At 43.7% G+C, this 16105-nt stretch overlaps 1 protein-coding gene across 1 annotated transcript in view; it reads right to left on the minus strand.

Moving 5' to 3' along the window:
• RINT1 (RAD50 interactor 1) overlaps positions 1 to 16105 on the minus strand; it is a 39873-nt gene that overhangs the window by 20730 nt on the left and 3038 nt on the right. The window contains 3 exon segments of the mRNA XM_033192519.1: positions 13 to 186; positions 5750 to 5991; positions 12907 to 13091. Coding sequence (XP_033048410.1) covers positions 13 to 186; positions 5750 to 5991; positions 12907 to 13091 — 601 coding nt within the window.

Raw genomic sequence — 16105 nt, forward strand, 5'->3', positions numbered from 1 at the left:
TAAATTCCCTACCTTGTAAGCTTGTCCTTGAGAATTTTATGCCAGAATTTAACTGTGGCTCTCATGAAACCAAGAAGATGAGTACAGGATGATTCCTGAAGCTTGATGTCAAGTTCTGCCATAGACACTAGAGTGGAGGCTGCCTCCGGTACATTATTGGTCATCAGATATTGCTGAATGTTGTCACTGTAAACAAAGTAAAGCAATTTTTTTTTCTTTTGAGACAGAGTCTCACTCTGTTGCCCAGGCTGGAGTGCAGTGGCAAGATCTTGGCTCAATGCAACTTCTGTTTCCCGGGTTCCAACAATTCTCCTGCCTTAGCCTCCACAGTAGCTAGGATTACAGGCATGCACCCCCACACCTGGCTAACTTTTTTGTATTTTTAGTACAGACAGGGTTTCACCATGTTGGTCAAGCTGGTCTTGAACTCCTGACCTCAAATGATCCATCTGCCTCGGCCTCCCAAAGTGCTGGGATTACAGACGTGAGTTACCGTGCCCAGCCTAAAGCAAATTTAAAGAACAGATTGCTCTGAATAATTTTAAATTTGGAAAAAGTGCTTCTTCCCAGTTAGAATGGCAATCATTAAGAAGTCAGGAAACAACAGGTGTTGGAGAGGATGTGGAGAAATAGGAACACTTTTACACTGTTGGTGGGATTGTAAACTAGTTCAACCATTATGGAAAACAGTATGGCGATTCCTCAAGGATCTAGAACTAGATGTACCATATGACCCAGCCATCCCACTACTGGGTATATACCCAAAGGATTATAAATTACTCTACTACAAAGACACATGCACACGTATGTTTATTGCGGCACTATTCACAATAGCAAAGACTTGGAATCAACCCAAATGTCCATCTATGACAGACTGGATTAAGAAAATGTGGCACATATACACCATGGAATACTATGCAGCCATAAAAAAGGATGAGTTTGCGTCCTTTGTAGGGACATGGATGCAGCTGGAAACCATCATTCTTAGCAAACTATCACAAGAAGAGAAAACCAAACACCGCATGTTCTCACTCATAGGTGGGAACTGAACAATGAGATCACTTGGACTCGGGAAGGGGAACATCACACACTGGGGCCTACCATGGGGAGGGGGGAGGAGGGAGGGATTGCATTGGGGAGTTATACATGATATAAACGTCATGCACATGTACCCTAGAACTTAAAGTATAATAAAAAATAAAAAAAAAAATAAAAAAAAAAAATGAAATGAAAAAAAAAAAAAAAAAAGAAAAAGTGCTTCTTCTTCATGTTTTATATAAAGTTACATCCAAGGAAGAATGAAGCACCACCCTGAGGTAGCCTTTGTTTTTTAACAAAGCACCACCCTGAGGCCTTGTACCAAGGCCTGTCCGGGAACCTATAGTCCTCTACTACTTCTGCATTCTTCTAAGAACAGCAGCCTCAGCCTATGTTCAGGACACCTCCCGGTACCTTTCCCTTTCTACTCCTCCTGAAAGACCTGTTTTGTCTCATCTTCCTTTGGGCACCACTCATTTCTGATAAATATGCCTTTTACAGAAATATTCAGTATCTTAATCCAAGGGAATAATGTGGTAGCATCTGGTAAGGTCAAGTATGATGGTCTTCAATTGTTACCTACTTTGCCCAGCTTAACTTGATTTCCCACTTCAAAGAAATATAATTCCAGGTAGGGCATGGTGGCTCACCCCTGTAATCCCAGCACTTCGGGAGGCCAAGGCAGGCGGATCACGAGGTCAAGAGATCGAGACCATCCTGGCCAACATGGTAAAACCCCATCTCTACTAAAAATACAAAAATTAGCTGGGCGTGGTGGCACATGCCTGTAATCCCAGCTACTTGGGAGGCTGAGGCAGGAGAATTGCTTGAACCCAGGAGGCGGAGGTTGCGGTGAACCAAGATGGTGTCACTGCACTCCAGCCTGGCAACAGAGTGATACTCCATCTCAAAAAAGAAAAAAGAAAAAAAAGAAAAAGAGGCCAGGCGCATTGGCGCACGCCTGTAATCCCAGCAAAAAAAGAAAGAAAAAGAGGCCAAGATGAGTGGATCACCTGAGGTCAGGAGTTCGAGACCAGCTTGGCCAACTTGGTGACCTCCCCCCGTATCCACTAAAAATATAAAAACTAGCCGGGCATGGTGGTGGGCACCTGTAATCCCAGCTACTTGGGAGGCTGAGGCAGGAGAATTGCTTGAACCTAGAAGACAGAGGTTGCAGGGAGCTGACACGGTGCCACTGCACTCCAGCCTCAGCGACCGAGTGAGACTCCATCTCAAAAAAAAAAAAAAAGGCCGGGTGCGGTGGCTCAAGCCTGTAATCCCAGCACTTTGGGAGGCCGAGACGGGCGGATCACGAGGTCAGGAGATCGAGACCATCCTGGCTAACACGGTGAAACCCCGTCTCTACTAAAAAAATACAAAAAATTAGCCGGGCGAGATGGCGGGCGCCTGTAGTCCCAGCTACTCGGGAGGCTGAGGCGAGAGAATGGCGTAAACCCGGGAGGCGGAGCTTGCAGTGAGCTGAGATCCGGCCACTGCACTCCAGCCTGGGCGACAGAGCGAGACTCCGTCTCAAAAAAAAAAAAAAAAAAAAAAGAAATACACAAATACTACAGGAGAATTTCAAATGTACAAACACAGAATATGAGAGTACTGCTTTTTTTTTTTTTTTTTTGAGACAGTCTCACTCTGTCACCTAGGCTGCAGTGCAGTGGTGCGATCACAGACTATGGGTCTTCACCACCAAGCCTGGCTAATTTTTTTTTTCTTTTTTGAGATGGAGTCTCGCTCTGTTGCCCAGGCTGGAGTGCAGTGGCGCAATCTCGGCTCACTGCAAGCTCCGCTTCCCAGGTTCATGCCCTTCTCTTGCCTCAGCCTCCAGAGTAGCTGGGACTACAGACGCACGCCACCACACCTGGCTAATTTTTTTTTTTTGTATTTTTAGTAGAGACGGGGTTTCACCATGTTAGCCAGGATGGTCTCAATCTCCTGACCTTGTGATCCACCCGCCTTGGCCTCCCAAAGTGCTGGGATTACAGGGGTGAGCTACCACGCCCGGCCTTTTTTTTTTTTTTTTAACAGAGATGGGGTTTTGCCATGTTGCCCACACTGGTCATGAAATTCAGAGTTCAAGCGATCTGCCCACCTCAGCCTCTCAAAGTGCTAGGACTACAGGCATGAGCCACCATGCCTGGCAGGAGTACTGCTTTCAAGGAAGGAATGAAATAGATTTCTTCACAACACTAAAGCATGAATGACATTTACAGCATAGGAAAAGCTAGAGAAACAAGGTTCACTCAGAGTGATAGTGCTATACTATAGTATCCAAGGAACAGCTAATATAAGGATGCTAATTCTAGCAAGAAGGAACTACTTTAAAAAAAAGACGATGTACATCAGAATAAAAACAGGCCATTATAAAGAAATTTAGAGATGAGAAAAATCCCAGAAGCTCTAAAGGAAAGCTGGAAATGAAGATATTATCATAAAAGACCTCAGGGAAATAGCACAGTATTAAAGAGAGAAAAATAACTGTGCTCTACCTGCTTATGAATTTGATCCCTATTTCTAATATAAATCCCTCAGCATATTTCCCTTATAAACAATTCAGATACCTGAAAAGTTTATCAAGGCCAGGTGCAGTGGCTCACACCTGTAATCCCAGCACTTTTGGAGGCCAAGGCAAGCATATCACTTGAGATCAGGAGTTCGAGACCAGCCTAGCCAACATGGTGAAACCCTATCTCTACTAAAAATACAAAAATTAGCCAGCCATGATGGCATATGCCTGTAGTCCCACCTACTTGGGAGGCCGAGGCAGGAGAGTCGCTTGAACCCGGGAGGCAGAGGTTGCAGTGAGCTAAGACTGTGCCACTGCACTCCAGCCTGTGCGACAGAGGAAGATTACATCTCAGAAAAAAAAAAAAAAATTAAGATAAATAATTTTTTAAAAAAGAAGAAAAAAGAAAAGATTATCAATAACCATACCCTTATTTTAGTTAATCTATTACTTTGGCTACTACAAGAATGAGGATTTCAAATAACGTATTTTACCTAATAAAGTTATTAACATTGCCCCTTGCTGGTATTTCCTTTCTGAGGAACAAGGAGAAATGCAGTAAAATAAAGCAAGGTTTAAAATTCCTTCACTGCAAATAATTTACCTAAACAAGAATGAGATGCTCTAAAAAGTAAGCTTTTTAATCAATTTCTGGAATCAACACTACAATCTTAGGCATATCACTTTATATGTAAAACCCCTCCTATATGCAAAACAAAGTGTTTTTTTTTTTTTTTGAGATGGAGTTTCACTCTTGCTGCCCAGGCTGGAGTGCAATGGTGCAATCTCAGCTCTCTGCAACCTCTGCCTCCCGAGTTCAAGCAATTCCCCTGCCTCAGCCTCCCGAGTAGCTGGGATTACAGGCGTGCGCCACCATGCCTGGCTAATTTTTTTTTTTTTTTTTTTTTTTGTATTTTTAGTAGAGACAGGGTTTCACCATGTTGGTCAGGCTGGTCTCAAACTCCTGACCTCATGATCTGCCCACCTCGGCCTCCCAAAGTGCTGGGATTACAGGTGTGAGCCACCCAACCCAGCCTAAAAACAAAGATTTCTATATTACACTGATGGGTAAATTTTTTTTAATTTTGGGAAATATATGCAAGAAAAAGAAATACCTAACATATCCATAACAAAATAATAATAGGTTTATTAACTATGATACATTTGAAACAGGACATTAAAACTTTCGGATGACTTTTCTCCCTTAGGTTTTCCAGGCAACATCAATGGTTGCTGACAGTTGCGCAGCAAGTACTAGTTAAAACAACACAAGGATGGGGGGACCTTATCATCTACTAATCTAGGTGGAAATGTTACTTCAGGTTGTTTGAAAGGCAAAACTAGATACAGCTAACCACCAGTGATAGGTGTTCAACTCAACAAGAACTAAAGTCAAGCCTTACTTCCTTTTTTGTTTTTCCTACCCAGAGGTAGCAGAACTCTTGTTATTCATCCAAGAATACTGTGTAGCTCTTATGATTTCCACTGAAAAATATTCAAATTATAAAGAAAGCAATCCATTTCATTAACTGACCAGTTCTAAAAATTAAATAGGAATACCTATTACCAAACTGTGTGTTTTATTAATTCGGCATTACAAAGAATAGTTTTTATCATGTGTTCATAATCCAACTGTAAGACTTAAAAGTTTGGTTGGGCGCGGTAGTTCACGCCTGTAATCCCAGCACTTTGTGAGGCGGAGGCTGGCAGATTGCGAGGTCAGGAGATTGAGATCATCCTGGCTAACACGGTGAAACCCCATCTCTACTAAAAATGCAAAAAAAAAAAATTAGCCAGGCATGGTGGCAGACGCCTGCAGTCCTAGCTAATTGGGAGGCTGAGGCAGAAGAATGGTGTGAATCCAGGAGGTGAAGCTTGCAGTGAGCCAAGATGGTGCCACTGCACACCAGTCTGGGTGACAGAGCGAGACTCCATCTCAAAAAAAAAAAAAAAGACTTAAAAGTGTAACGTACTTACATTACCTTCTTTCAAATGCTAATTAACCTCCCTGAAAAGTTTATATTCACTCACAATAAAGGAAAAGAATCATTATCATAACGCTATTTTCATAACAACTGGTAAAATTATATTATTATAATCTTTAACTCAATTATTTAATGGCACACGTGTACTCTCTAAGACAGAAGCCTCAAAGGAAAATAGTAATTACGAGAACAAAGAGGCCCATTTTACCTTAGTTCTTCAATCTGTGAAATCCATTTAAGGTAAGCAAGATGACGTTCGATCTCTTCAATTTGGCTAATCATGGCTCCAAGATCGTCCATCCAAGGTTGCGCAGTCAGCAAATGACTGTTAATGGCGCTGAAGAGATGAGTTTCCTGCTCCAGAAACTGATTAAGAAATCGCTTTGATTCTTCTGCATTTTTTAAGGCACTTTGAATTCTTTTAGGAATTTCTGATGAAATTGTAAGTACCTGACCACAATTTTTTTTTAAAAAGAAAGAAAGAATAGCAGCAATCAGATAAAATTTTCATAATTTTTTTTTTTTTTGAGAGGGGATCTCACTCTGTTGCCCAGGCTAGAGTGCAGTGGTGCCATCATAGCTCACTGTAGCCTTGACTGCCTGGGCTCAAACAATCCTCCCACCTCAACCTCCCCAGTAGATGGGACTACACGTATACACCACTACACCTGGCTTTTCTTTTCTTTTTTTTTCTTTAAATAGAAACAAAGTCTCGGCCGGGCGCGGTGGCTCAAGCCTGTAATCCCAGCACTTTGGGAGGCCGAGACGGGCGGATCACGAGGTCAGGAGATCGAGACCATCCTGGCTAATACGGTGAAACCCTGTCTCTACTTAAAAATACAAAAAACTAGCCGGCGAGGTGGCGGGCGCCTGTAGTCCCAGCTACTCGGAGGCTGAGGCAGGAGAATGGCGTAAACCCAGGAGGCGGAGCTTGCAGTGAGCTGAGATCCGGCCACTGCACTCCAGCCTGGGTGGCAGAGCAAGACTCCGTCTCAAAAAAAAAAAAAAAAAAAAAAAACAGAAACAAAGTCTCACTATGTTGCCCAGGCTGTATGTAACCTTTTTTATTAGTTCATTCCCTTCAAAATACACATTTGTTGTAACAGAACTGAAAATCATCCATCAACACCTTCAAAAAAAAAGTTTGATTTCTTCATCCTATACCAATCAAACCCAAACATAAAATGCTGTTTTATACACATATAAATATCAGGAAGAAGTATGCCTTTGTGTTGAAAACAATAAGTGAAGCAAAAAAATAAAAATAAAATAAAAAATATATGTATACATACATGTATAGGAAGGGACCTAATACACTGGCCTCCAGTAAGCATCTAGAGGTCTGCCTCCATAGGCTCAGCAGAGGATGCAGCTAGAGAAAACTTACTTTATTTTATTTTATTTTTTGAGACAGAGTCTCGCTCTGTCGCCCAGGCTGGAGTTCAGCAGCATGATCTCAGTTCACTGCAACCTCCGCCTCCCGGGTTCAAGTGATTCTCCTACCTCAGCCTCCTAAGTAGCAGGAATTATAGGCGCGTGCCATCACGCTCGGCTAATTTTTGCATTTTTAGTAGAGACAGGGTTTCACCATGTTGGTCAGGCTGGTCCCAAACTCCTGACCTCGTGATCTGCCCACCCCAGCCTCCCAAAGTGCTGGGATTACAGGCGTGAGCCACCGCACCCAGCTGAGAAAATTTATTAATACATGGTCTACCTACTAAATATTTTCCTTCAAAGCAAAACAAGGGCTGGGCATGGTGGCTCACGCCTGTAATCCCAGCACTTTGGGAGGCCGAGACTGGCGGATCATTTGAGGTCAGGAGTTCGAGACCCGCCTGGCCAAGATGGTGAAACCCCATCTCTACTAAAAATACAAAAACTAGCCAGGCGTGGTGGCACACACCTGTAATCCCAGCTACTAGAGAGGCTAAGGCAGGAAAATCACTTGAACCAGGAGGAGGTGGTTGCAGTGAGCCGAGACTGCACCACCACACTCCATCCAGCCTGGGTGTCTGTCACTCTGAGTGAGACTCCTCAAAGAAAAAATAAAATTAAAAAAAAGCAGACCAGGCACGGAGGCTTACGCCTGTAATCCCAGCACTTTGGGAGGCCAAGGTGGGTGGATCACGAGGTCAGGATTTCAAGACTAGCCTGGCCAAGATGGGGAAACCTTGTCTCTACTAAAAAATAATTTTAAAAAATTAGCTGAGCATGGTGGCACACGCCTGTAATCCCAGCTATTTGGGAGGCTGAGGCAGAGAATTTCTTAAACCCAGGAGGCAGAGGTTGCAGTGGGCTAAGATTGCATCACTGCCCTCCAGCCTGGGTGACAGAGCAAGACTCCATCTCAAAAAAAAAAATGGAAACAAAGATCTCATTCTAACAGGCTGGGCATCTATATTTTGCCAACATCCCCCAGTGATTCTGAATTAAGGCCAGGCTAAGAACCACTGACTTGATGAGACGATATCCAGGCAACACCTTTAGAAATTGCATTTACTGGCCAGGTGCGGTGGCTCACGCCTGTAATCCCAGCACTTTGGGAGGCCGAGGCGGGCAAGTCACTGGAGGTCAGAAGTTCGAGACCAGCCTGGCCAACATGGTGAAACCCTGTCTCTACTAAAAATACAAAAATTCGGCCAGGCACAGTGTTTCATGTCTGTAATCCTAGCACTTTGGGAGGCAGAAGCTGGTGGATTACTTAAGGAGTTTGAGACCAGCCTTGCCAAAATGGTGAAACCCTGTCTCTACTAAAAATACAAAAACTAGCCAGGTGTGGTAGCACACGCCTGTAATCCCAGCTACTCAGGAGGCTAAGGCAGGAGAATTGGTAAACCCAGGAGGCGGAGGTTGGTGAGCTGAGATTGCGCCACTGCACTCCAGCCTGGGTGACACAGTAAGACTCTGTCTCAAAAAATAAAATAAAGTAAAATAAATACAAATACAAAAATGAGCTGAGTATGGTTGCGCATGCCTGTCATCCCAGCTATTTGGGAGGCTGAGGCAGAAGAATCACTTGAACCTGGAAGGCGGAGGTTGCAGTGAGCTGAGATCACACCACCACACTCCAGCCTGGGCAACAGAGCAAGACTCCATCTCAAAAAAAAAAAAAAGACAGAAAATGGCATTTACTAAATGAATTTTTCTTATAGTATATGGGAAAACATATACAAATACTAGTCATCAGCAAAATACAAAGAACATTATAGGATAATTTCAATCAACAGTGATTAGATACTTATTCTGTACCAGGCACTGCACTAGAAATATTCAGACAAACAAGACATAGCATCCGTTCTTAAGATCCCTTTGGTATATAAGAGAGTTGTAAGCAAATAATTTCAACAGTGGGATTAATGCAATAAAATGGACAGGCTACATTTAATGAATGTGCACATTAATCACCTAGAGATCTTCTTACAGATTCAGACACAGTAAATAAGTCTGAAGTAAGACTGAGATTCTGCATTTCTACAAAGCTCCCAACCTGCCTAAACTAAGATGGTATCAGCAAGAGTGGGAAAGATGGGGTCGGGCACAGTGGCTCATGCCTGTAATCCCAGCACTTTGGAAGGCCAAGATCCACTTTCGGGCGGATCACCTGAGGTCGGGAGTTTGAGACCAGCCTGCCCAACATAGAGAAACCCCACCTCTACTAAAAATACAAAATTAGCCAGGCGTGGTGGCACATGCCTATAATCCCAGTTATTTGGGAGCCTGAAGCAGGAGAATCGCTTGAACCCGGGAGGTGGAGGTCACAGTGAGCCAAGATCGTGCCATTGCACTCCAGCCTGGGCAGCAGGAACTCCTACTCAAGAAAAAAAAAAAAGAGTGGGAAAGATGGGATGGACACCAGAGATGTTGAGGCAGAACTCAGATGACTTGGTGACAGGGATAGAGAATGATAAGAAGGAATCTAGGACTCCTAGGCTTCAGGTCTGGGTGACAGGCAGATAGTGTACCATTATCTAACCAAGACAGACATGTCTCTAAAAAATGGATCAGGCCGGGCGCGGTGGCTCAAGCCTGTAATCCCAGCACTTTGGGAGGCCGAGACGGGTGGATCACGAGGTCAGGAGATGGAGACCATCTTGGCTAACATGGTGAAACCCTGTCTCTACTAAAAAATACAAAAAACTAGCCGGGTGAGGTGGCGGGCGCCTGTAGTCCCAGCTACTCGGGAGGCTGAGGCAGGAGAATGGTGTGAACCCGGGAGGCGGAGCTTGCAGTGAGCTGAGATCCGGCCACTGCACTCCAGCCCGGGCGACAGAGCAAGACTCCGTCTCAAAAAAAAAAAAAAAAAATGGATCAGTACGGTTTTGGACATGCTGATTTTAAGGTTCAATAAGGAACTTCAGTAAAAGTTTCTGTGGTCATTACGGAAACAAGCCTGACTATAGTGGGTCAAATATGAATGGCAAATTAAAAAGTAGACATAGATAACCAAGGTTACCTTCTGAAGCCTGACAATCAAAGGAAAGAACTAACACCTGCTAAAACATCACAGGTTTTTTCATTTGTTTGTTAAGGTTTTATAGAAAAGACCTGTCCATATGCACACGTTGAAGGAATAGGACTGGTTGATGAACACAGGGTAAAATTTTAAGAGTGACACAAGTTCACTGAGGTGGCAGATAGAACCTGGGGTATAAGGTCTGCCTTAGAATGATCCTCTGCTGGCCGGGCGCAGTGGCTCATGCCTGTAATCCCAGCACTTTGGGAGGCCGAGATGGGCGGATCACGAGGTCAGGAGATCGAGACCATCCTGACTAACACGGTGAAACCCTGTCTCTACTAAAAATACAAAAATTAGCCGGGCACGGTGGCGGGTGCCTGTAGTCCCAGCTACACGGGAGGCTGAGGCAGGAGAATGGTGTGAACCCGGGAGGCAGAGCTTGCAGTGAGTGGAGATCGCGCCACCACACTCCAGCCTGGGTGACAGAGCGAGACTCCGTCTCAAAAAAAAAAAAAAATGGATCAGTACGGTTTTGGACATGCTGATTTTAAGGTTCAATAAGGAACTTCAGTAAAAGTTTCTGTGGTCATTACGGAAACAAGCCTGACTATAGTGGGTCAAATATGAATGGCAAATTAAAAAGTAGACATAGATAACCAAGGTTACCTTCTGAAGCCTGACAATCAAAGGAAAGAACTAACACCTGCTAAAACATCACAGGTTTTTTCATTTGTTTGTTAAGGTTTTATAGAAAAGACCTGTCCATATGCACACGTTGAAGGAATAGGACTGGTTGATGAACACAGGGTAAAATTTTAAGAGTGACACAAGTTCACTGAGGTGGCAGATAGAACCTGGGGTATAAGGTCTGCCTTAGAATGATCCTCTGCTGGCCGGGCGCAGTGGCTCATGCCTGTAATCCCAGCACTTTGGGAGGCCGAGATGGGCGCATCACGAGGTCAGGAGATCGAGACCATCCTGACTAACACGGTGAAACCCTGTCTCTACTAAAAATACAAAAATTAGCCGGGCACGGTGGCGGGTGCCTGTAGTCCCAGCTACACGGGAGGCTGAGGCAGGAGAATGGTGTGAACCCGGGAGGCAGAGCTTGCAGTGAGTGGAGATCGCGCCACCACACTCCAGCCTGGGTGACAGAGCGAGACTCCGTCTCAAAAAAAAAAAAAGAATGATCCTCTGCTGAATGAAGAGGTTAAAAATGACTACACATAAATTTGTGGACTGTGGGACAGACTATTCAACAGACTGAATTCAATGCTACTAAATTCATGCTAGGCCTCTATTTTTTTCTGCTTGGGAAAAGGAAAGGGCAAAATGGACAGGTTGGGTAGATGTCTCAAAGAGAATCTGAAAGAACAGCTGAGGGGAGTAGCAGAGGAGCTGACCTTCCCAGCACTTTGGGAGACCAAGGCGGGCAGATCACGAGGTCAAGGAATCAAAACCATCCTGGCCAAAATGGTGAAACCCTGTCTCTACTAAAAATACAAAAATTAGCTGGACATGGTGGCGCGTGCCTGTAGTCCCAGCTACTCAGGAGGCTGAGGCAGGAGAATCTCTTGAACCCGGGAGGCAGAGGTTGCAGTGAGCCGAGATCATGCCATTGCACGATCTCGTGCAATGCCTGGGCGACAGAGTCAGACTCTGTCTCAAAAAAAAAAGAAAAAAATGTTTATCTTTGACAAACACACCATTCCAAGTAGACAGGACTACTTACTTTTTTGTTTAAGCTTATACTCGTTGGGTTTTCAAAAATTATTTTAAGTGGTATGTTCATTGCAAAAGAAAAAAAACCTATAAATACATAGAAATATATATTTTTGAGACAGAATGTCGCTTTTGTTGCCCAGGCTGGAGTGAGATGGCGCGATCTCAGCTCACGGCAACCTCTGCCTCCTGAGTTCAAGCGATTCTCCTGCCTCAGCCTCCCGAGTAGCTGGGATTACAGGTGCCCGCCACCACACCTGGCTAATTTTTTTTGTTGTATTTTTAGCAGAGACGGGGTTTCACCATGTGGGTTGGGCTGGTCTCAAACTCCTGACCTCAGGTGATCCACCCGTCTCAGCCTCCCAAAAGTGCTGGGATTACAGGTGTGAGCTACTGTGCCAGGCCTAGAAATATTTTTTAAATACATCACTTGTCAACCAACCACCCAGAAATAACCATTATGTTATACTTCTTTGCACTTTATACTTCTCCCTATGTGTGTATTTATTAAAATTTGAAATGTGGTCAGGTACAGTGGCTCACATTTGTAATCCCAGAACTAAGGGAGGCCAAGGCAGGTGGATCACCTGAGGTCAGGAGTTCAAGACCAGCCTTGCCAACACGGTGAAACCCCATCTCTACCTAAAATACAAAATCAGGCAGGCAGAGTGACACATGCCTGTAATCCCAGCCACATGGGAGGCTAAGGCAGAAGAATTGCTTGAACCCGAGAGGCGGAGGTTGCAGTGAGCCAAGATGGCACCATTGCACTCCAGCCTGGGCAACAAAACTCCATCTCAAAAAAAAAAAAAAAAATTGAAATGATGGTGTTTACACCATGGTATATATTTTTTTTACATACCATGAAATTATTTGCTTGTAAAAGCAATTTAAAAGTCACTGTATGTTCACTAGAAACAGATTGAAAGGAAAAAAAAAGTTACTCTGTGAAAATCTATATAAAATATTAGGTCTCAATATGTTTTCAAGACAAACTATATCAGTAGGAACTTTGTCTTTTACCTAATTTGTAAAATAGGCAGTACATTGTAGGCTCTTAAGTCCTCTTACACAGTTTACAATAGACTATTTATCACATTCTGTATCTTTAAAATTCTATATATAATAGACATTATATTGTAAAAAGTATACCACTGATAATTATTTCAGTGAGTTTCAATACTTACCTGTTCTTCTAACTGCATTTTACTTACTGTCCTCTGTTCTATGAGTTTATCAAGTTTCTTTAAAGATTTAAGGTCATTTCCAACTTCCTTTTCTATGAATGCAGACACATAAGAAGGGAGATCACCATTATCTGTACCTTCACTGACTTGTTTACTTCCAATAAGAACTGTAACATTTATGTCACCTAAAACAAAAGAATAACAATTACTCAACGCCACTATGTACTATGGAGTTAAAGAAAATGTAAAACATGTAAAAGCAGTGTATCTACCTTCAAAAGTTAATAATTTTGCCAGGCATGGTGGCTCACACCTGTGATCCCAGCACTTTGGGAGGCTGAGGCAGGTGCATCACCTGAGGCCAGGAGTTCCAGACTAGCCTGGCAAACGTGGCAAAACCCTGTCTCTACTAAAAATACAAAAATTAGCCAGGCACGGGGGCACAGGCCTGTAGTCCCAGCTATTCGGGAGGCTGAGGCACGAGAATCCCTTGAACCCAAGAGGCAGAAGTTGCAGTGAGCCAAGATCATGCCACTGCGCTCCAGCCTGAGAGACAGAGAGAGACTCTGTATCAAAAAACAAAACCAAAACAAAACAAAATTAATAATTTAAAGAACAACACACACATACAAATGCCCAGATGAACAGCTCTAAAGCACTCTATCAACCAACTACTGTAAAATGCTTAAGAGCTGAGGGAAGTATTAAAGGAAAAATTCCTAAAGTGTGACCCAGTAACCACAGGTTTCAATAGACAAGGCGTAATACCTTTTCAAAATGTGTAAGGAACCAGTAGTATGGTCTAAAGCAACATCAAAAGGAAGACTCTTGTTTTAAAATGTTTTTTAAAAGGCCGGGCGCAGTGGCTCACACCTGTAATCCCAGGACTGTGGGAAGCCAAGGCAGGAGGATCACTTGAGTCCAGGAGTTCTAGACCAGCCTGGGCAACAAAGCAAGACTTCATCTAACAAAATCAGCCAGGCATGGTGGCACGCACCTGTAGTCTCAGGTGGGCTGAGGTGGGAGGATTGCTTGAGCAGCCTGGGAGATCGAGGCTGCAGTGAGCCATGATTGCACCACTATACTCCAGCTTGGACTACAGAGTGAGACTTCATCTCTTAAAAAAAAAAAAGAGTAAAAAGGTTTTAGCTGGGCACGGTGGCTCATGCCTGTAATCCCAGCACTTTGGGAGGTTGAGACAGGCAGATCACGAGGTCAGAAGTTCAAGACCACGGGCGCGGTGGCTCAAGCCTGTAATCCCAGCACTTTGGGAGGCCGAGACGGGCGGATCACGAGGTCAGGAGATCGAGACCATCATGGCTAACATGGCGAAACCCCGTCTCTACTAAAAAATACAAAAAACTAGCCGGGTGAGGTGACGGGCGCCTGTAGTCCCAGCTACTCGGGAGGCTGAGGCAGGAGAATGGCGTAAACCCAGGAGGCGGAGCTTGTAGTGAGCTGAGATCCGGCCATTGCACTCCAGCCTGGGCGACAGAGCGAGACTCCGTCTCAAAAAAAAGAAGCTCAAGACCAGCCCGGCCAATATGGTGAAAACCCATCTCTACTAAAAATACAAAAATTAGCTGGGCATGGTGGTGCACACCTGTAGTCCCAGCTACTCGGGAGGCTAGGGCAGAAGAATCACTTGAACACGGGAGGCGGAGGTTGCAATGAGCCAAGATCACGCCACTGCACTCCAGCCTGGGCGACAGAGTGAGGCTCTGCCTCAAAAAAAAAAACAAAAAGTTTTTAAGCTTCAAAGGTCATTGTACGAAGATATCTTTGTCAGAAACAGAAAAAAGAAAATATGACAGAACAAATTACTAGGAAAAAATCAAAATGACTAATGCAACCACTAAATAGTATGATGTGAGATTCTTTCCATGGCAAATAAACTACCTGTTTTGTGACATTTAATAAGTCCAGTACATATTGGACTTATTAATATCTAAATAATGATATGCCTACGTGCAAAATGTAAATGTCAGATATTGTTCAACTATTTATGTAAAGATTAACAGTATACTGTTTCACGTGTCCATTTGAAGAGACCACCAAACAGGCTTTGTGTGAGCAACATGGCTGTTTATTTCACCTGCGTGCAGGCGGGCTGAGTCGGAAAAGAGAGTCAGCAAAGGGTGGTGGGATTATCATTGGTTCTTATAAGTTTTGGGATAGGTGGTGGAGTTAAGAGCAACGTTTTGGGGGCAGGGGGTGGATCTCACAAAGTCATTTTCAAGGGTGCGGAGAATTACAAAGAAACTTCTTAAGGGTGGGGGAGATTATAAAGAACATTGATCAGTTAGGGTCGGGCAGAAACAAATCACAATGGTGGAATGTCATGAGTTAAGCTATTTTCACTTCTGTGGATCTTCAGTTGCTTCAGGCCATCTGGTCATAAGGGATATGATGGCTTAGCTTGGGCTCAGAGGCCTGACATATACCAACGTGTTCTATACAGTGTATGTTCCTCTCTCCACCTCTACACCCCAACAAACAAAATTTCCTTTGTTTAACTCAACTTATATGAATTGAATTAAAAGATTTTTCACATGCTGTGAGAATCAGGAGGTGGTACTGACCTTTTCCCCCTTTCCTGTCCAGTCCAAGATCTAGAACCCAAGCTATCTGTTGTGCTCTTCCCAGAGCAATTTTAAATTGTCAATTCTAAATTGGGTAGGAGAGGCAATATTAACATAACACTATACCTCAATTTTCCAGCTAGAAAACAAATTATAACATTTGCCCCAGGCTATATCTCAAGGTTATAAATGGGACTATATAATACAAATTATATAGTTTGTATTAATTATATTAATATAAATTATATTATTATTATATATTAATTATATTATACATTGATATATAATGGTAATGTATAATAATCTACTATTGGCCGGGCGCGGTGGCTCAAGCCTGTAATCCCAGCACTTTGGGAGGCCGAGACGGGCGGATCACGAGGTCAGGAGATCGAGACCATCCTGGCTAATACGGTGAAACTCCGTCTCTACTAAAAAAATACAAAAAACTAGCCGGGCGACGAGGCGGGCGCCTGTAGTCCCAGCTACTCGGGAGGCTGAGACAGGAGAATGGCGTGAACCCGGGAGGTGGAGCTTGCAGTGAGCTGAGATCCGGCCACTGCACTCCAGCCTGGGCGACAGAGTGAGACTCCGTCTCAAAAAAAAAAAAAAAAAAATAA

This window comes from Trachypithecus francoisi, unplaced genomic scaffold (genome assembly GCF_009764315.1).
Source record: "Trachypithecus francoisi isolate TF-2019V2 unplaced genomic scaffold, Tfra_2.0 Lachesis_group4, whole genome shotgun sequence".
Taxonomy (NCBI): Eukaryota; Metazoa; Chordata; class Mammalia; order Primates; family Cercopithecidae; genus Trachypithecus; species Trachypithecus francoisi.